Source organism: Meleagris gallopavo, chromosome 16, assembly GCF_000146605.3.
Source record: "Meleagris gallopavo isolate NT-WF06-2002-E0010 breed Aviagen turkey brand Nicholas breeding stock chromosome 16, Turkey_5.1, whole genome shotgun sequence".
NCBI classification, from domain to species: Eukaryota; Metazoa; Chordata; class Aves; order Galliformes; family Phasianidae; genus Meleagris; species Meleagris gallopavo.
In genome coordinates, this window is record NC_015026.2 from 14020285 (window position 1) to 14041542 (window position 21258).

General features: G+C 44.8%; 2 protein-coding genes across 4 annotated transcripts in view; one reads left to right on the forward strand and one right to left on the reverse strand.

The window, feature by feature from the left end:
• Nucleotides 1-121: 121 nt before the first annotated feature.
• Nucleotides 122-20500, forward strand: TELO2 (telomere maintenance 2). 2 transcript variants are annotated; one of them, XM_010719922.3, is made up of 20 exons: nt 122-174; nt 686-754; nt 1331-1478; nt 1855-1957; nt 2306-2374; nt 3319-3460; nt 4675-4811; nt 5770-5858; nt 7067-7177; nt 7740-7828; nt 8124-8215; nt 9128-9244; nt 9854-9925; nt 10470-10640; nt 11334-11425; nt 12165-12264; nt 12633-12697; nt 13450-13565; nt 15829-17603; nt 18490-20500. In XM_010719922.3, the coding sequence occupies exons 3-19, from the start codon at nt 1351-1353 to the stop codon at nt 15930-15932; spliced, it is 1797 nt and encodes a 598-aa protein (XP_010718224.2). In that variant the 5' UTR covers nt 122-174; nt 686-754; nt 1331-1350; the 3' UTR covers nt 15933-17603; nt 18490-20500. The 2 variants fall into 2 exon arrangements, with proteins under 2 accessions (XP_010718224.2, XP_031411622.1); XM_031555762.1 differs by lacking the exons at nt 122-174; nt 686-754; nt 18490-20500 and having other exon boundaries at nt 1364-1478; nt 1860-1957; nt 15829-17014.
• The window catches only part of IFT140 (intraflagellar transport 140), a 74783-nt gene continuing 70961 nt past the window's right edge, over nt 17437-21258 (reverse strand). The window contains exons 23-30 of one of the 2 annotated variants that reach the window (XM_019620573.2): nt 21073-21216; nt 20550-20678; nt 20166-20348; nt 18985-19191; nt 18568-18780; nt 18317-18483; nt 17843-17984; nt 17437-17660 (exon numbers count right to left, since the gene is read on the reverse strand). In XM_019620573.2, the coding sequence (XP_019476118.1) occupies nt 17457-17660; nt 17843-17984; nt 18317-18483; nt 18568-18780; nt 18985-19191; nt 20166-20348; nt 20550-20678; nt 21073-21216 (1389 nt within the window). In that variant the 3' untranslated portion in view covers nt 17437-17456. Of the gene's footprint in view, nt 17661-17842; nt 17985-18316; nt 18781-18984; nt 19192-20165; nt 20349-20549; nt 20679-21072; nt 21217-21258 lie in introns of both variants that reach the window. The other variant, XM_019620571.2, reaches the window with a different exon arrangement.

Sequence of the window (21258 nt, forward strand, 5' to 3'; positions counted from 1 at the left end):
CCGGCGCGGCCGAGCGGCAGGACGCGCTGCTGGGCAGGATCGTGTGTCTGCCCGACCTCGTCGGCAACAGCCTCCTGGGCCGGAGCCCCGCCGCGTTCTTCCCGCAGCATTACTTCCCTCTGCTGGGCGGCGCGGTTCTGCAGGTGCTGCACAACGTCTCCGCTTCGCTCAGAGGTGAGATTGCAGAAGTGGTCAGCATAGACGGCTCTTCTGGAGTGTTTTGTGCGTGGAGCCCTCGGCTGGTGCTCGAGGTGTGGATAATGGGTGTTGCGGAGCCTTAAGTTCATCTTCTATTGTGAAGTAGGTTGTGCTTAAAAGGATAAGATACCAGCATTGAGACTGAGGCTGTTAAAAGTCCTGCTGAAAGCTGCAGTCCTGTGAACTGTTAGGTATCCTCATCCCTTGCCAGCATTTAGCTGTGAGCTAAATGAAGTGTGTGGAAGACCAGCACTGAACCAACCAGTAATCCACTCACCGTTGTGCTGAAGCGGCACTGAGCTACTTCAGTGCTCTCACTCCACCTCTGCATGGATTGTGTTGGGCTGGTTTGTACCTGATGGCAGATGTGTGTGGGGGGGCTGAAGCCTCAAAAGCATTTTCAGACTTCTGGCCTGTAGGTATGTGTGTACCAGCTTTGTGTGATGCTGGTGATGATCTTGTTAAGCTTCTATCTGTTTCGTTCCAGGTGGCTTGGATTGCTCAGTCTCTTTCGTTTCACATATTCTGGGAAAGGTCTGCGTTCATGGGAGACAAAGTGAGTGTTCTACTGACCTGGTGGCTTAGAGGTTTTTTTGTGGATCAGCACAGGCTGCTCTCTGCCTTCTGAGGCCGCTCAGCTATAGATCTGATAGATAGTGATGCTCTTCTATCACCTCATGCAAGTGTGATGTGCTCATACCTCGAAAATATGTGAGCTTTCTGCCTTTCCCCTCATCTTTCCATTTGGGCCATAACTATTAAGTGCTCTTCTAGTGCATCTAATCCAGTAACCTGAAAGTTATTGTAAATACCAGCAAAAATCACTCTCCATATGTAATGATCATCTCCTATGAGTAGCCTTCAGTCTCGCTTGGCTTAGGAGTTTAAAGCCACAGTAGTTGCTGACAGGGCTTCAGGGACAAAAAGGAGAGATTGCACATCTGTTTACTGCAGTGAAGAATGCTTGCAAGTTTCTTAGGCTGCAGGGTGTTCCCACCACAGGAAGAATATAGAATTGCAGTCCGTTCTGTTTCTCCTTCCGTAAAGATCTTCACGCTTGCAGCTGACCTTGAGTACCATTGCAGCAGTTCTTCCCAGCTGATGTATTTCTTTCTTTTCTCTTCTCCTTCAGAGGAAATTCTGAGCGTTTTGATGCCCCACCTCACGGATCTCACCAAGTCTGACTGCATCTGGCAAAGAATTTGCTGGCGGTTGGTTGAATGTGTGCCAGAGCGCTGGATGGAGGCAGTGGTCCTTGGTTTTGTTCAGAGAGCACCGGGGTAAGAACTCTGTTTTCCAGCCTTTGCTCTGTTTCAGGGAGGAACTTTGCCACAGATACTTAGGAAGGATGCTGGCACACACACACGTGTGTAGTCTGTTTCTTACAGTGCCATTTCCTGAGGGGCCAAGGGACAAAATTGCTCATCGTTCCCCCTCAGCTAGAACCTGCACTGTTCCTTACAGAGCTGAGCCATGGCATGCAGTGAAAAAAAACATTTGCAACCACTGAGTGACTCTTAATATTTAGAGGTGTTCACTTCACTGCAAATAGCTGCTCAAAGAATCTCATGTAATGAGAGGCAGCGTGACGATCACTCCATTTCAAATCCATTCCAAATCCATTAGATTCCTAATGTTTTGCTGTTGTTTTGCTAGGGCAGATGTCTTGTCTAGATTGCTGGGGAACCTGGTTGTGAAAAATAAGAAAGCTCAGTTTGTCGTGACGCAGAAGATGCTGCTGTTGCAGTATGGCTACACGGTAAGGGCTCTGTGCTGAACAGCATGAAGCAATGCCAGTCTTTCCCATAGTAACTTGGGTTTTGTTTTATTTAGCTGAGCTCCAGGTCTAGACCATGTCTGTTCTGTATTTGTCTGGTCTTGATGGTACAGGTGCTGTATTCCTGTCCTGATTTGCCATATATTTCATCAGCAATTGCTTCTATTGCTTTTTTGTTCTTATTTTTTCTTTTTTTAATTAGTTTTTCTGTTCGAATGTTGTCAACCAGTCCTTCCCATTGAAGAGTTTAACACAATAAACACACGTTCAGCATTGCTGGATGCTGACTTTATGCCCAGTTTAAAGCAAGACCTGTGGTTTTTATTACAGACTGCAGTGCTGCAGAATCTCCTTGGCTATCTATCCCTGGATAGTCTTCGTCGTGCCTTATTGATCAAGGTAAGGTTAAGTTGTGGTTTTGGTGAGGTGTCTGATAGGAAAAAAATCTACCCTATGAATGTGAGTCCGTGTGGTGTGGAGTTTTGGAACTTCCCCACATCACTCTTGCTACTGCTGATGGGAGCAGTGGCAGCCCTGTGATGCTGACTGGTGCAAAACGACTACATTGTGAAATACCAAAGACATTCTGCACTGCTGGTGCTTTTCATATTCACTTGGCAAATTGTCCTTCATGTAGCAAAACTGCAAAGGCCTGGGTTGTTACAGATGTCCTTTGTCCTCCTCAGCTTCTCTCAGCTGACCTGTGTGACAGGTGGAGAAAGTGCTGGAGCTGGTTATGAGCTGTCTGTGTGCTGAATGGTTGATGCTTCAGAATCTCTCTTTCTCTCCCTTACCCTCAGGGGGATACAGATCTTTTCTCTCTCCAATTTAGCAGTGTACCACCAGAACTCCTAGGAAGTTAGTATTTCTGGATATCAGCACTGTTTGGTTATCATTTTGATACGTTGGGCTTTTTTTGTTTGTTTGATTGGGTTTTTTTGCAATGGTTACAAGCTCTAAAACCCGAGAGCACTGGCAGCTGCTCTTTGAACATTGGACTGGAAACACTGTATGAAAGCAGATAATATGCAGAACAATACGTATTATTGTCAGAAAGCAGTATGATACTATGTTTAAGAAAAATAAATCTATTTATCATTCAAAAATATTACATTTAACAAGATATTAAAGGAAGATGGTCCGGACTTCTCAGCTGGCCAAGCACAATACCGTTTTGGTCTCTGAAATACAAAGTTAGCACCGTGGGCAGGGAGGCTAACTGCACTGAGGGGCATTAAGACCTATGGGCCATCATAGTGTGTCATGTGCTGTATGACTTACACGTGAAAAAGATCTGGTTCAAGATAGTTTGGATAAACAAAATTATTTATTCTCTGATTCAGGTGCTGCATGAGCTGTTGGAGACCTGGGGCAGCAGCAGTGCAGTGAAACACTCTCCAGTGGAGCAGCAGCAGTACATTAGTAAGGCCATTCTTATCTGCCTTTCTCACCTGAAGGAACCCGAAATAGAGAGCTGCAGACAAGGTGAGGTGGCAGAAGTGAGGCATGGATGTGTTTAACAGAAAGTCTGACTGGGAAGAGAGAATGATCTTGTTTTGATGTGTAGGTAAACGAAATGGTCCCGTCTGCATCCTGTCAGGCTGGCTGTCCTGCTGGAATCCTTTTCCTTTAGTAGTGATACAAAATGATTCCCAGCACGTAGCTTTAAATTATGAAGTTGGAGATTGGTATCTTTGAGCTAAAGATCTTATCTGAATAGTGGCCCTGGGAACCCTTAAGTTTTGTCTCAGGAAAACTTGGATTGATTCTGGAACTGGATAGAGGAATCGTGATTAAATTTCTTGGTACTGGAGCATGAGTAACACTTGAAAAGAGATGGGAGGGAAGTAGACCAAGAAAAAGAAGCTGTTTGGGTAGGCTCTGTCCATCTGCATTCCTGTGTTCTTCTGCTCCCTTCAGCGTGCTTACTTGTTAGGTGAGCAATGACAGTGAGTTATAGGCAAGGAATGAATGTCTGTTTTATGTTTATATAATGTATAGCAGAGTGGGGTTCTGGTCTGAAATTAAAACTTTTATTGCAAGAAAAATAATATCTGCCCAATTTTTAGGGTTGCTTCTTGTGTGGCCGTGTTTTTCACTTGTTGGAAGGCTGACATGGGCGACCTGCTTTGCCCATTTCAGGCTGGAGTTCATTCAACTTCACGAGACCTGTTACTGCCTGGTGGTGGTGAAGTTTTATAACCTGTCTTCTCTCTGGCAGCTGCTGAACACATAAGGTTCTCTGAGCTGACAGTAGATCTGCCAGATAAGGATGGCAGTCACAGTTCTCTCTGGGCTGAGAAATACTGATGTTAGTTACCTGTGTCAGCTTGCCCAGGTGATGAGGGAAACTCCTCCCTCTGATTATTGCACTGGCCAGAATTTGCCATTTCCTCGTGACATGGTAGTTCACTTACCCAGTTTCAAAGCTCTAAACGTGAGTTAAGGATTGAAATCCTTTCTATTTTTTGTACCAGTGAAAAACTAAATATTCCAGATTCAGAATATGTTTGTAATGTGTGCTTGTGTGCCCACAAAAAAGCATGGCTTCAGTATGTTGGTGTTGAAGGGAAATACTGCCATTGCAGGCAGAAGTCATGGCTGCTTAGGCCCTTCTTACCTTTCTACCCTTCACTGGATGACCTCTAAAGGCACACATTTGGCTGTGGCATTGTTTATGTGCTGTCTGTGTTCTTCAGAACTTCTCACGAGCATGATGGAGGGCGTGAAGTGCCACCTGGATAGCAGCCTGCCTCAGATACGGCGCCTGGGGATGATAGTGGCAGAGAGCATTAGTTCAAAGGTTAACACGGATGGGCCCGTCCTGCAGTTTCAGGTAAAGGTTACAGTGAAATTTCTCTCTGCTGTGTGGGGCACAGAGGGAATACAAGTTTAAAACCAGGTGAGCCAGAGTGTTATCACAGAATGGCCTGGGTTGCGAAGGAGCACAGTGCTCATCCTCTTCCAACCCCCTGATGTGTGCAGGTCACCAACCAGCAGCCCAGGCTGCCCAGAGCCACATCCAGCCTGGCCTTGAATGCCTGCAGGGATGGGGCATCCACAGCCTCCTTGGGCAACCTGTTCCAGTGCCTCACCACCCTCTGGGTGAAAAACTTCCTCCTAACATCTAACCTTCTAACACTTATTATCTGGAAGTAAGGAGAGTCAGCGATGTTTTCCAAAAGAGAGGTTGCCTGATTACAAAAAGGAATTGAAAAGCCAGGTGGATGGGTAAGGGTGGCCCTAGGGGTGTAATCTGATGGCTAAGCTTATGGTAAACTGTTAATAAGTAATGGACCACTGGAGGATTGTCACATTGTGTGAGGAAACCCCAATCTGACCTATGGGAGCTGTGAGTGGTGAGTGTGTGTTCCCTGCCGTGCTGGGAACACCTGCCCTGAGCTGAGATTTTCAGGATTGACATGGGAATCTTTGTCATGTTATTGCCAGTAGAGTTTATAAGAATTATGTGATAAAATCCCATTTGTTCCTTAAAAACCTGATTCATTCTCCTTGTTGCGTTGCCACTTATGAAACATTTTAAAGATTATAAATAACATTGAGACAAGGTGTGACCAAGTACTACCATGAAGTACAGAAGGGAAGATTCCGCATGGCACTGATCTCTGTGCAGCTTTAATGTTACTGCTGGGAGTGATTGAAACAAAAGGGATCGTTGTGTGTTCAGTTGAAGATGATTCAGTCCTCATCTGCACAGTGCAGAGGGGTCAGGTGTTGCATGCTGGGCATCTTTGTCGTCTTAGAGAGCAGTAACAGTTGTTCTGAATGTCTAGTATGAAGAAGATGATGAAGCAAGAGAGCTGAAGTCCCTTCTGGTACAAGCTGCACCACTCAGTGTCCTGCCAGGCCTTCCAGACAACGAGTAAGATATTGCTCTCTTCATTTCCATGTAGCAAATACAAAAAACATACCGAGTAACTGGAAAAGTAATGTTTGATTTGATTTTATTTTTTTTCCCTTGATAATCTTTAGGGGCTGCATCTGGAAAAGATGTGTTGTTTGATACTTAACTTTTTAATTCCCCTTATGCCTCTTTTGTCGATCCTTGTCCTTCCAGACAAACCCTCATCTTTTTAGTCATTCCTTGTTTGTAACCAATTTTGAACCCCTGATCATTCTTTTTGCCTTTCTGTGTACCTTTTTTGAGTTGTACACTAGGACCATATGTGGTATTCAAGATGTCTTTTATATTCTTACAAAGCATTGCAATGCACTGTTGTTATAATGCAATATAATTATTTTAAATTCACAATTCAAATGGTAGCATGTGTTAGAATTGCTTGTTTGACAGCTGATCGTAGTGAAACCATGCTGCAGTTTCTAGGGATTTTACGTTCCCCTGCGTAGAGTTGAATGGGCCTCTCTGTCTGCATCTGAGAGATCTTTGATGTCCAGACCATCCATCAGTAAGAAAAATATGGAATATCTGTCAGTTGACAGATATTCCATATATTTCTGGTTCTGTGGTGCTCTTTACTTTCATGGCATCTGCTGTAGCTCCTGAAGCACTTACTCTTAACAGCAGATAAATCAATCACTTAATGTTATTAGCAAATGAAGCTGTCCAGCAGTCCAGTGAATTACAGAAGATGTAATGCTCCTGTTTTAGTGGCGTAGTCAGCACAGACAGCTGTTTAGACAGCATTTGAGAAGTAGAGAGATTAAATGACATACCAAAATCCAAAGCAATACTTTATTGCATATGTCTCTTTAGGAGTGGTTTAAGATCCTAGTTCCCCATTTGTTCAGAGTCATTGATGTCTCCAGACCAGTGTGATCCACCTACCACAGATGAGTCTTTCCTTAGCAATCCTAGGTACAACTTAGCAGAGGCAGAATGCAGCAAATGAGCAACTCAAGTTCTGTTTTCTATTACTTTTCAACTCTGAGATTCTGCTTCTCCCCTCACCCCGTTCTCTGTCCCAGGACTTCGTTCCTTGTGTGGGTGGGACAACACAGAAACGAGTATTTGTCAAGAGGCAGTGGGGCTTTGATGGTGCTGGTAGTTTTTTGCTTGTGAATACAGACTGTTACCTTATTGGTTTTATTGTTTCTCATTGCTTTCAATAGGAATGAGAATGCAGATGCTGCACTGCCACCAGTACTGGAAAGTAATAGGAAATCACCTACAGCAACGACTCATGTGATGCCAGATGAGGAGTCAGATGCTGAGCTTGATAGGTATGAGTCAAGAAACTGGTAGGAAATGGAAAAGAAATGGTAGGTTCTTGGAGAGGAGGGAGAAAATTTTTTTCTTTCTGACCAGAATGAAGGAGCAGGCCTTGTTCAGCTGAGTGGTATTCAGCAGAGTAAGACATCGTGTAGGAAACTGTACACAAGAATGTTTGTCAATAACTGCAGCAAAGCCGCTGTCAGGTACAACCATTGTATTCATTCAATTTGATTGATTTATGAGACATTTCTTGGATTTAGTGATATATGTACTCATTTTATTAATGGACCTGTCTTATCCTGGCTTTTTACAAATAATCCATAAAGAAATCTCAAGAATCAGCTTCATGCCTCTGGGTCTCCTGACCCTACCTACACAGGAGATTTGCTTACAGAGTCATTCATACAACTTCCCAAGGAGCTCCTTTAGCCTGGGCTCCAGCCCTGCTGCTCTGCATTGCAGTAGTAGTGGTGTAACAGTGGTGTTTGTGCTGCTTTACTTCCTTGAGGTTAGCTGGGCAAACAGTAGCCTTCCCCTATGGGCTAACTCCTGCCTTTATTTTGTTTACAGTGATGATGACCTTATACCTTACGACATGTCAGAGGATAAAGAACTGAAGAAGACTAAGGCACCGATGTATATTCGAGATTGTATTGAAGGTATGAGATTTTGGGCTGAGTCTTCATCTTTTTCTTACTGTTTTGGGGAGAGTGGTCTCATTAGGTTTGTTTTTATCGGAGCTAATCCAGAGAAGCTGTATTTTTTTCAGTTATCTGGGCACAAGTGCTGAACTGTCATTCATAAAGAACTGCAGTCTAGCTCCTAATGCTGGTTGTGTGCTGGGTCAGCTGTGCCTTCCTATAAGAAGACAAACTGCTGTCAGAGGAAAGTTAGGGCATATACCTGGGCAGAACCATTCTGTTAATATCTTGCCTGCCTTCTGTTTGCCTTCAGTCCTGACAGGTTCTGAAGATCTGGACAAATGGGAAGAAGCTGTCAAGGCTCTTGAGAGCTTGGTTCGAAGGAATCCAGCGGCAGCAAGAGAGGTGAAGCAGTGTGAGCTAATAATTAGCAGTGGGCTCTGGTACAGGGCTGCCCTTTGCCCTTGTGAGGAGATCAGTTTTCCCAGCAGAGCAACCCACTGAGCTAATGCGTGTCTGAATTTTGAGCTTTCAGCTTGGGAAGGGAAATAGAAGGAAATAGGTGCTTTTGAGCTGAGGCTACAGAGCACAAAGAAGTAGGCAAAAGTGAAGGCAGCACTGTGGCACTGAGCAGCTTCAGCACTGAAAAAGAAATGTTTGCAAGTAGACCTTGCCAGTCACTTGGGCAGCAGGGCAAGTTCCATGCTTTGTGCTGGGCAGAAAAAGCTTTGGAAAAGCAACACATAGAGCAGCCATGAATCCTATAGATAAAATAATTTTAATTTTGGATGTAATTGAAACTGAATTGAAATTGAATTAATTGGTATTTCCCAACAAAAATGAAATAAAACCAAATGGACTTCCTCTCTTTGCTTGTACAAATGTAGCTCCTTAACAAGGGAGCAGGTGGGTTGTATTATTAAGATTTTTAATCTTGTGTGAAAGGAACTTAGGTCAAAGATGCTGATATGATGATTGCACACAACGACCTGGCAGGGAACACCTAAACATGGGATTTAATTCATGACTTGTAGTGACAGGTCTTCCTGTCTCGCAATGTTAACGTTTGTCTAAAAAGCCAAAGTGAAAAATGAACATGGATAGAGAAATGAGCTTAGGGTTTTGTTCTGTGTTTTGAGAAATCCATCTTGATGATATTTATCTTAATGTGTTATTTCTCCCTCGTGAGTAAAGGGCATGTTGTTACCTATATTGTTCCCTCTGTGCTAAGGCATTAGGAGTGGAAGGTGGATGGTAAAACCTGTGAGAAGCATAACACCTGCAGTGACATGATTCCTGTTGTCTTATTTTGAGCAGGTTAGCGTGGAGCTGGCAAAAATACTGTTGCATCTGGAGGAGAAGACCTGCCTGGAAGGCTTCGCAGAGCTTCGTCAGAAGGCACAAGTAGCTGTTTTAACCACTGATCCAATACCTGTTAGTCCCTCTTACTGCTTCCTTTTTTCCAGTTGAGGCACAGGCAAAAACTTAAGGAGGTGAAATCTCTTGCTAGTTTGGTAAAAGCAGCTTCAGAGTGTGAAGAGCTGGTTCAAATCTGGCAGTGCCTCAGAGATGGGCTATGCACTGAAGGATCTGGAATGGATAACAAACAACAGGAAAGCAGAAGCTTGTTCAAGAGCTGTAACAGGCTAAAGGACATTGTGTGTATGGGTGTACCTGATGGGGCAAATTAGATAAGGACTTCTTGCATTAAAGGAAGATGGCTTTATGTAGGAGGAAGCTGAGGCACACTGGGCTTCTCTATAAGAAGCCTGGTGTTTGTAATCGGCTGTTTGAATACCTCTGCGTAGGGGGAAGAGAAGAATAGCAAAGTCCCATTAGTTGTTTACTTCCTTTGGGAGAAACTAGAAGTGGAAGTGTTTGATTTCCCCTATTCATAGAGTGCTCTTCTTCTCCAATCTCAGAATCTTGTTGTTAGCTAACAGGAAAATGGACATTGCCTCAGATGGAGAATTTAGAATGTTTAGAATGAGTAGAAAGGCTGTTTACAGATTGGGCTCACTGCTCCTTGATTTTTCTGCACAGGTAGCGCAGTACTTGACCTCCCAGTTCTATTCTCTGAACTACAGTCTTCGTCAGCGCATGGATATTCTCGATGTAAGTGCTCTTCTCTTTGCTTTCCACTTCTGCTATGTCTTTGTTGCACCAGTGCAGTGTCCCTAAGATGTAGTGGGGTGACCTTTATTCCTTGTAGGAGAGGTGAGGAGGAAGCAAAGGCATGGGAATCTCTTAGTTACTATTTGAGCCTGCCATTCCTCTCTTGCTCTTAACTCTGTTATATTTGAATTAAGCAGCAGTTGTTGCCTACAGAATGAAAAATGCATGATGATCTTTTGCCATAAAGCAGCCACTTTCTCCTGATGTCATCATTCTGGGATCTCTTTTTGAAAGTCAGCAGTCTGCCTGTGCCTCTTTCCATGTCATGTTACTGAAAAAGGAGCTGCTGTTCTGTTTCAGGGCAGAGTTTGGACCGTTACCTCAGAGTCCATTGACTGGGTTTAAATTGCTTGCCTTGCAGTTCTTAGTTCTAAACTTGTGTCTTTCTGCCTTGCTGTTCCTGTTGGTTTGGGTGCATGTTAACTTGTTTTCTCAGTACAGAGATTATCCCTATTTTAACACAACAACCCTCCTTTTCATCTAGGTACTGGTTTTAGCAGCTCAGGAACTGTCCTGTGCCAAAGGCCATGGGAAGACCAAACATTCTGGTGCCCAAAACCCTCGTATCCAGCTCCTTCCTGAGAGTGGCAGCTCCAAGGACTGGAGAAGAATTGTTGATGAGAGAATCAAAAGCAAGACAAGGAGGTTTGCTAAGGTGAGGCCATGGCAGAAACAAATGTCAAATCCAGCAGAAACAAGGACAGGAGAGGTTGCTGTAGTCTTATCTATAAAGAGCAAAATACACGTGAAATTGAGCCCAATCCAAAGGCAGGACTGGATAACTTAAAATGTCAGTTTCACTTTAGTATTTTGCTAAACTTTTTCCATAGGAAGTACCAAATCCTGTAGTCCTCTCCCAGGAGGAGAATGAGAATAAATCTTGGTCTCCTTGTCTCGCATTGAAGGATAGCTCTGGCTGTTCTTTGCATGTTCTGAACTTTGCTGGCCACTGCAGGGAGCTGTGGCTGCACCTCAGAGATCCCAAAGCATCCTCCTTCAGTGCAGCTGCATTTGGAGTGGACTGTCTCAGACTTCCTCCCTTTCTCAGGGAGATAAATTGTTGCCAGTTTCCTAGGTCCTGTGACTCCCCAGTGGTTCATCCTGGAGGACTTGCTTTCCAAAACTCCCTTCTTCTTTCTTATATGTAACCCAGCAGTACTGAGATATATTCTAGTGAAACATTTGGATGTGTGAGAGGATCTGAAGTGGAGAGTGAGTTGACTGGCCTGGAAACAAGCAGCCATAGGTGTTCAAGTAAGCAGTAGCTGACAGTGGGATGGCTGCAGTAGATGAACGTAGAACTGTGGTCCTGCATCTCGTGTCTAAACTTTATTTTTCTTTTGGACAGGGGCAGACTCAAGTGGAACAGCCTTCTGGTCCAAATGAGTTCAATTCTCTTGCTGGACACTTCTTTTTTCCGTTGATCCAGAACTTTGACAGGTGAGTGAACATCTTTGGATGCGGGCTTGACAACTCAAGCTTGAATCTCTTGCTTGTTCTGCTTGTCTCAGAACAGCAGAATAGAGCCTAGAAGTTGTGTGGGAATCTTGTGACAGCACACTGATGCCTGGCTCATGGATAAAGCATACTGAGGAAGATTTTCTGCTCTTCCACTTATCCGATGCAGTTTTCTTGGATGGGAATGTGTGAGACCTTGCAATAAGTGAATGCATTACTAAGCATAGCCTGTCAGCAGGTCCACAGGGTGATGATTTTTGGAGTATCCAACAGCACCTTGGCTGGCCTTGAGGAGTTCGTACAAAGCCACAGAACTCAGGCTGCTCTCTTTAACAGAAATTAACTGCATCATGTTACAGGACACGTATTATTGTCAATCACTCAAGTCTTTGTTTACCGAAGGAAGGGTCAGTCATTGATTCCACAGGAATCAAGATTCTTGTAATATCTGTCTTAATGGTTTGTTTCTAGGATGGCAGCACTGCTAGCTTTTGCATGCAGTTCTTTCTCATAAAGCTAGGCTGCTGGTCAAGCAAGTGATCCTCACTGGAGAGGATGTTTCTGGTCTGGGAGCAAGCAGCTTGGTCTGTATTGGACTCTGTGAAGTGACTGCTGTTTTAGGAATTCAGTTTTGTGTGTGACAGTTTGCTTTTCACAACCACCCCAACCATTCCAGAGATCATCTCTGTCACTGTTTCAGAACTGTGTCTTGCACTTGCAGACCTTTGTCAACGTTTGATCTCCTGGGGGAAGATCACTTTGTCCTTGGAAGACTGGTCCACACTTTAGCAGTCCTGATGTACCTGGCTGTCAACACCATGGTAAGGAAGGCTGTGTGGGGGGAGTTCCAGCCTGGGAGCTCAGAGGTGCTGTCAGACACAGCAGTGGGCTCTGGGGCCTGCAGTGAGTTTGGGTCACGTGCTGAGGAGTCCTCAAAGGGCTGAGAAAAGATGATCAGAAAGGAGGTGTGGGATTCAGGCATCCCTGCACTTCCTTCTGCTGCTTCTGGTAGTTTTTCTTTCGACTCCTATGGGAAGCTGAGCACATCAATTCTTTTGGCTGCCTCAGTTTTCTCTTCTGTAAAATAATTGTTAACCCTGACGTTCACAGCAATGTGTCTCAAGATCCAGTCTTTTGAAGTGATGTGAATGTGAAGGTATTCAGTGTTTGTCATAATCCTGTTTTACAGGCAGTTACTGCAATGGGAAAGGCACTGCTGGAGTTTGTTTGGGCTCTGCGTTTCCACACTGACTCGTGAGTTGTAGCTGTGTGCATTTGCTTTTAAAGATCCTTTGTGAAGGCCAGCCACAGCCTGTCCTTGTCCTTGTCCAGCACCTGGCTGGGAATGCCAATGACTTCACCAGTTCTCAATGCTGACCTCTGGCTCTGTGCTCCTTTGAGCATTGCTAGAGTGTGTAATGAAATCATGGCTTTAATGTCAAACAAACAGGTATTTAGGTGGCGTCTTCTAGTGTGGAGGTACAATCATTGCCTATAAAAAACATGGCACATTGCTCCAACTATCCTTGTAATGTTTTCAGCTGAAGAAGCTCAGAGAACTTTAGATGCAGCTCCAGCATTCAACTTGAAAGGAAATTAACACATAGCTAAAATGCTGTAAACACACAAGATCTATTTTAACTTCAGACTTTTCCAGGTCTCTGTGTTCTGCTATGCACACTGAGCCCATGTGTGGAGGGGCTCTGTATGTGAGTGGCATGCCAGCTGCTACATAATTACACTCCTAATTAGTAGGAAGGTGGCAATGGTTATCACAATAAGTCTGGATGAGGAGCTATGAGATATGGTTTGGTGGCCTGTGGTAGCAATGGTAGTGGGAGGATGGTTGGAGTAGATGATCTTGTAGGTCCTTTCCAACCTTGTGATTCTATGATTCTATAATCACAGATAGTGGAAACTGGAGAAGCCTTGAGGTGAGCCATAAGAAACAACTCAAGGTAGAGCAGGAAGCTACAGGTTCTGACTGGTTTGCCTTTCTCCAACAGGTACGTGCGCCAGGGGCTTCTGTCCTGTGTCTCCTCCATACTCCTCAGTGTCCCTGCAGAGCATCTTCTGCAAGATGTGACAGAGGAACTTCTGGAGACTCGGTCCTGGCTGGAAGGTGAGACGTGGTGGGGAATGTCAGTGTTTTTCTGGCTAGTGCTGCAGTTTGCATCTCTTTAAAAGTGTGGCTGCAGCAGTAGTGTGCTTGTCGTGCACCACACTGGCATGATAAACATACTCACTGCTTGCCTCTAAGTCTGGGGCAGATGGCAGAGCACACCGTGTGCTGTAGAGATGTATTGTAGAGATATCTAAAGCACAAGCTGAGAGGTGTGTGAGGCATCTCACACTTTAGAACAGTTGCCAAACAAATATCCCAGAATATGCTGTGCACTCCCTTCTCTGCCTAAGCCTCCAAGCACTCCTCTCATGAAGCTGCAGAACGCTGTCACGTTGCAGCCAGGCAGTGACTAACCAGCAGTGACGTGCAAGGCTTATGTGGCTGTTTTATGCTATGTGCACATTCTATAGGAGGAGGAAGAGCCCCATCTCCTGACATCCTATTGCTGAAGGAAATAACAGCCTGTGAAAGAGAGCAGCTTGTGCTGAACAATGTGTGCGAACTCCAATTTTTATGAGTAGTGCACAGCTAGAACTGCACAAGTGCATGGTTGCGTATTGCAGTGTGCTGCAAGCACAAGAGGAAATGATGCTGTGTGATCTGTGCTCCTGGAGCCTGCACTGTTCTGTGTGGCCCTTGTGTGACTCCCTGGGTTGGTTTCCTTCACCATTGCCCCTCTTGGTGAGCTGGCTTCCCCCAGGGAGCAGGCAGGAAGCAGCACTGACACAGGCGGCCTCTGATCCTCACAGGTTGCAGAACTCTGTGGCCTTTAAGAGAAAGAGAGCTGCCTTGTGGGGCCAAAAGCTTTACTTTCCCCATGACATGGTACGCTCTGAAGAATCTGCTTGTCTCTTTGCTGTTAACCACTGCTATTACCAAGTAAAGCCTTTCCAGGAATGCTGTGGCCCTCTTTTCAGAATGAGGGGTGTGTGTAGTCTGGTTTTAATGAGTTGGAAGGAGGAGAACAGGGTTAGCAGCATTTTTTGTGTCTGTAGGTCGTGTAGTAGGCTTTTCATGTGGTGCTGTTGACTGCTGTTGAGTGCGACAGCTCCTGGTGGGAATGCATAAGCTCACATGATGTATTCGAAACCTTAAAGAACACAACTCTGCTCCACGTGTAGCCAGATATCATTGAAGTGCCACTTAAAACTTGTGTCCTTATGGAGCTTCTTCCTGAAACACAAGTTCTTGGGCTGTGGCTTTGCTATTTCTTGTAGGATTGTTGGTAAAAGAGCTCTCCCTGGGAGGTTCTGGGCTCTTCCTTGCTGCTCTTGCAGATGAGGTCAGGCATTAGAGACCTGCCTTTGTGACAGTCACGTCTGAGGGGAATACCTGAGCGTTTCTAGGAAACTACGCCTTCAAAGGCAGCTGCTAAGGAATTGAGGGAACTTCCCCCCCCCCCCCCCTCCAGCCTTGCAAGTGCTGTGGAGCTGTCATGGTAAGTTTATTTGATGAAATGAGCTGGGTGTATCTTAGTACCCCCTAAGTGGCAGCAATTCAAGGCCTGTGCTTGTGCAATTAGAAGCAGTGCCAACATCAGTCTCTTAGCTTATGAGCTTGCAGTAAGCTGTCTTGTAGCCTTCCCGTTTTCTCCTTCTGTAAGAGGGAGTGTGGAAACACTGCAGAGAAGCTCTCCCTGAGTTTATAAATAGCTCTGCTCAATCTGAATGAGTCATGTGTTTGGGCTGACAGTGCTGGGCTCTGAGCACACTGCTTGTGCGTACAGGATATCCTTGCACAGGCTCTCTGCTCTTCCAGGCTCCCCCTGCTCAGACATCCTGCGTGCATCCTGGTTTGTGCTTTGCAGGCTCGGTAAGGGCCCCTGAAATAACAGCTGCTTGAAGCAGCTTCGTCCCCTCCCTTTCATTCTCCATAAAGCATAAAAAATTTACTCGTTTAGTAGAAGACCAGCAGAAGGAAAATTATGTTAAAGAAGCAGGCATTGAAGTTCCTTTCCTCCAGTTCAAGAGTGCTGTGACTACATTTCAGGAGGAAGCACTGAGCAGTTGTTTAGGAATTGCAGAACGGAGACTTTAGGCTTCTGAGTCAGTGTATTTTTAACTGCAGACTGTATTCATGCCAGTGGATGGGCTACAGAATGGTTCTGGGTAGCTCAAGGGGAGAAGTGTGAATTCTGGCATGGCGAATGTTTTGCTGTTGCCTTCAGTGCTGTGATGGTCAGTGTAACATTACAGACAGTTGGGTGAAGAGCAGTGTTTTACTCCATTTTCCAACTTAACCTTGGCATGTTCTTTTACAGATGTGGTAGAGAAAGATCCAGATGGGGACTGCAGGAGGCTGGCCTTGCAGAACTTGCTACTAATGGAGAATCTGAAGAAGAAACTGGAAACTGCCCCTTCCTAGCTGAAGGGTAAAAGAAATGACCTTAACCTCATCCTCTTGCCAGCTGGACTCATGTAGGCACTGCTGGGGCCTCTTCAGCGGTCACCTGGCTGGAGAAGAGGAAGAAGGGGGAAGGGTGCAGTGCTGTAAGCCAACGAACCTGACTTGACATCTGGACTTTGTAGTGGAGGCCAACTTAGTGAGCTATTGCTATCCGGTACGGGGTGTACAGATGCAGGAAGGTAGGCGAGCGCTGCCATCCTCCCCTCGCCCCCAGCCCCCACCCCATCTATTTATAACCTTGGCAGGTTTGAATGCTCTGCTAAAAATACAGGGAAGATCTCATAGCAGGCTTCTTGTCAGAAAAACAGGAGGGCTGGAAGCAGCCACTTACCTCCCAGGGCTGTCTGTGACATCCCCTGACAAAGGCTCCCATCCTCTGGCAGCATTGGAGGGCTGCTGCTTCGAGGGGGCGGTGGTGTAGGGGATGACCCTGAGAGATGGAAGCACTGAATAGCTGCAGTGAAGTTCTGAAATAAATTGCCAAGCATTAAAGGTTGGAGTTAGAGCTGCACTGGGGTGAGGAAGGAACAAAGTAATTCTTTCTGTATATTACATGTACAGAAAGGAGATTCTTCTAAAGTAACTGAGGAGCAGATTTTGATCTTAAAATGTTCCTTCACCTTTCTTCCCTGAGTGCATACAATTCAACGCTTTCCTGGTCACACCAATATAAAAAAAAATCAGTGTAAGCAGAAGGGCTCATTAATCTGAAAGTTCTGTGCATGACACTTTCATGCGGCGCCATAAGACACTGAAAGGTCAGTGAGCTCTTGGTTATTGATGTTGGCTTTATGTTCCACGGATGGCTGGTCCTGTTTGTGCCAGAAAGAAACTTCCATTCTAAAATCTGACGTGTACAGAGCAGTGAGAAGCTTTGCTGGCTGCAGGTGACCCTGCTCAGAGACAGGTGGGGTGTAGGACCAGATGACATCTAGAGGTCCCTTACAAACTCAACCATGCTACGATTCAGAGCTTTCTTGTAAACCACAGCTCCAGCCTGGATGACCCTATAATATTTAAATAAAGCTTTGAGGTGGGGAGAGCATGCAGTACAAGGACAGTGGTTTGACTTCTGCCCAAACTCCTGGCCACATGGAACTGAGATTGTTTACAGAAGTTTGCTAAGGAAAGAGAAGTATGTTGGCACCTGTACCTGAGAATTTGGTCAGCTCACAATTTTTCACCTTACTTCCTCCTCAAACAAGGCCTGAGTTGCCACGTGCAGCTCTCTTTTTAAATTTTTCTTTATTAAAATACAAAAACTAGATTCATACCAGGCTAGGCGCAGTCTGCTTTTTGTATGTAGTGTTTAAAATAATCCACCACTGTTGCTTGTAGAGGCAAGGAGAAAAAAAATGAATTTCTTGGTAATAACCAAAAGAGTCTGCTGCAACAGTTTGCTGACTGATTTGTGACCCCTAAGGCCTACAGAATAAATGATGTAGTGCTCAAGTCAGTCTTGGTGCTGCTAACTATGAGGTGTCAGGGACCTTCCACTTCATCAGCCACTTCTTCTTCCACGTCCTTGTTCTCCACACTGCTGTGCCGACTTTGCTCTGGAACCAATGCTTGGCTGATGGGAATTCCTGCTCCTCGGTGAACCGCCTCAATCGTCTGCTGCTTGACATAGTAAGTCAGGTTTGTGCGTGGAATTCTTTTCCGCATCTGTTCCAGGTACTGGTAAGCCTAAAGGAAAGCACAGAAATCACTGTTACAGGGAGGAGGGTGTACTGCTTCTACAGCTCCCAGCAAAAAGGTGAAAAGCATCCATCCTCAGAGCCTGGCTGAGGAGCTCTTCAGCTGACAAAGTGTACTGGTGTACGTAAAGTTTGGGCTCTTTAGCGTGTAAGAATTGAAAATTAACTTACCACATGGAATTCCTCCACTTGTAAATAATGTTCAACCAGAAATCCCAGGACATCACCCTGACGGATGGTGTCGTCAAGATCTTGTTCAGCAAGGAGAAGTTCGCACTGTCTGACTGCTTCTTTGGGATCCTCAGAGTAAACCCTAGCAAAAGAGCAAACAGAAAAATCATGTGGGGGAGGACTTTCAGCTTGCCATGTGAAGCATGGGAAAGATTTTTGTGCTGTGCACATTTCATAATCATCCAGCAGAAGATGGCTGTGGTTCTCCAAGTCAACAGTTACTCATATTTCAGGTTATATTTTGGTCTCGAATGCCAACATCACCGTTAAAATCACCTATGGTTCCCCGCTACAAAAATATAACAACCACTTATAGAAGTGTGTCTTCTGCAAATGATTTATTGAATTGTGAATGTCTTCCTCTTGTATGATACATTTGTCATTAGTCTACACGCTCCAAACACAGCAACTCACCTCCGAGCGTGGATGAATCGCTTTATCAGAGCCATCTTGCTTTGCAAATGTGCTAGTTTGCTTTCCTGTTCCAGAGGGCTTTTGGTCTTTGCTTTTGAAAGACATTTATATGCTTCTGTCAGTGCTCCCTGTGCTTTCTCATAGTTCTGATACTCATCAATTTCCACCTGCAGGAAGAGAGATTCAGATGAGGCTCTTACTCCACAGCTAACAAACTGAACACTTTGAAGAATCACAGCAGCTGGGTGTACCTGAGCGCACGCATCATAAAATCCTGCCAGCAGATCCAGGGCCCTCCCTTTGGTATAGAAGCTGATGATGTTCTTCATAATCTCTGGGTCCTTACGCCAATCCAGTGACTGCAAATAGTTGGCTGCCATGATGTAAATCTCTCTCTGTCTGGAGACTCCCGCAAAGAAGACAATTTTCTCTGTGTCTCCAGATCTCAGCAGTGCCTTCATAGCCTAACAATGGATGGGGGTGGGAGGACAGAGAGAGAAAATATTGTGAATACAAAAATCAAACAATGCTAAAATGATTGGGAAGCCTCATCTGGACAGCCTGCTGACTGTTCCAAGACCTACCTCTCAAATCACTCTTGTTGTAAAACTGTATAAAGGTAAGAGGCTCAGCCTCCTTAGCTTTTTTTTCTACCTGTCCCAACTGACCTTTAACTTATTTCCAGCTTGCGTGTACTTCTTGGTTGCCATGTGGTAATTGCCTTGTCTCATGCAGCAATCTGCAATTTGCTCCAGGAGTTCTCTCCGGGACTCCTCAGAGAGGTCCTTGGAGTCCTTAGAGACTGTCATCCGCTCAGCCATCTCCTCTGTGATGGTCAGGTTCTGCTTCAGGCAAAGCTGCAGAGCTTCATGGTACTAACGGAAACGAGAAAGCAATGAGCTGCTGCAAGCACTGCAGTGTGATTTCACGTTGTCTGTGGCGTAAATTTTAGAAATTAGCTATATGAAGGCACAAATGCAAGGAGATGATTCTCTAATTAGAACGCTTGTGTAAAGTGTCCTAACAGCAACTCAAATTCAAGCATACACTCTCATTTTTTCTGCTAAGAACGTATTTGTCCTTCCACTAAGAACCTGATTTCTCATCTCTTTTCTCAGAGGACATCATTAAGTGGCAGAAAAGATTTATCCATTTTTTCTTTGAGTGTGATGTTACCAGAGACATCTGAGTCAGATTTGTTTGGTATGGTTGATTACATGAAGGTTTTTCAGCAAATACAAAGAAAAGAATACAGGCACTTGAAGTATTTCATCAAATATTTTCTTACTTCAAATACAGAAACAAAGGAATAGGATACATTACAGCTATTTCCTTTTAAACCAGAAAAGAGCTACTGTGCCCTTGCTAACTATGGGAGACAGTTGAGTCACAGCAAATTGATACAAGAGGACTGCTTTGGGACTCAAAATTTTGGTAAGGCTGAACTGCCAGCACAAGAATGAGGGCAATGACTTCAGGTGAGAAATGAAGCAGTGTAACTACATTTGGTGGGACAGAAACACTGATTTTTATTAATTTATTTATTTTTGACTGATAATAATATAATCCCTCCATCTCCAAATATATTTAGACAGTAGGATTTCTTTTTTCTCCAAGAATGCAAAGTCTGTGCAGGTGCCAGAAACAAGACAAAGCCAGAGATTCATTCCTGGACCTAAGGCAGTGGGGCTGCCACCCTGTGACTCATCAGTCTGAAAAGAAACCTTAAAGGTTACAAATGTTTTTGTGTAGGAGCTTATGAACAAAGAGAGACGTGAGTGTATGCATGTGCACACCTGTTGTGCTCCTCTCTATCGGTGCACAGAGGGAGCAGGAAGGCAGAGCTTACCTTTTTGGCTGTGAGCAGCAATTCCACTGCCTTCTCATACTGAGCATGTTCAATAAAGAAATCAGAACAGCGAGCTAGCAGAGCTGGGTCTGACTTCTCATCCAGGTCTTCAGCAATTAGCTGTAAGGCTCCAAACTGCTGCGTGGCAAAGGCTAGCTCCAGTGCTTTGGAGAAATGTCCTGCCTGTAAAATTAAGGACAAGACTTTAAGGACTACAATAAGCATTGCAGAATTAGTTTACCAGATACCCCAGTGTGGATTAACAGAGTGTGAAGAAATGACTGATAATTGTACATAATCAAATCACATAGTTGATTAAATGCTCCTCTGCCGTAGAAACAGCGTCAGTTTAATGTCTGGTATTCTTACTAAGGAGTCATTTACCTTGTGGTACAACATCACAGCTCGGTCCATTTGTTCCCCCTTCTCCTCATAATAGCAGGCTGCCTCTATCATGTCTTCTGGAGAGCTCAGGAGAGCCAGGTTCATCAGCTGATCATCTAAATTGTTCTCCTGTTCAAAAGCAAAGATTGGGTCTTGGTATGCAGCAGACTGACTTCACAAGCCTGCCTCCTTTCAAGCTTTCAGTTCTGTGCTGTCACATAGCAGCACCACCTTCTATGGAAAACCCATAGCAACTCCAATAGCTTTGAGCTGCAACAATTATAGCTTGTTTTATACAGTTTTCTGTTGACATGTAGGACAAGAAAATACTCAGTGCCACACAACCCTTTGTAATGATGTATCCTTGTAGAAGACACAGGCAGAAACTGGAACCATCTTCATGATCAAGCAATCTCTCACAAGAGGGAATGAGAACAGATCTCTTGTACCACTTTCACTCTGTATGCTACCTAAGGCAGAATTCTACTTCAGGTTTGGACATAACAGTGTGTGTCTTTCATACCTTACACAGGCGAATGGCATTGTTAAATGCCTGGGCCCTGGTGTAGAAGTGCACAGCCTGCTTGATTTCATCCTGGCTCTCATACTGGCGGGCCAAGTGGTATGAAGCCGCCCAATTTCCTGTTTCATTTGCTATTTCAGCAGCCTGGAAAGGAAATCACATATCTTTATGCTGTGACCATACTCA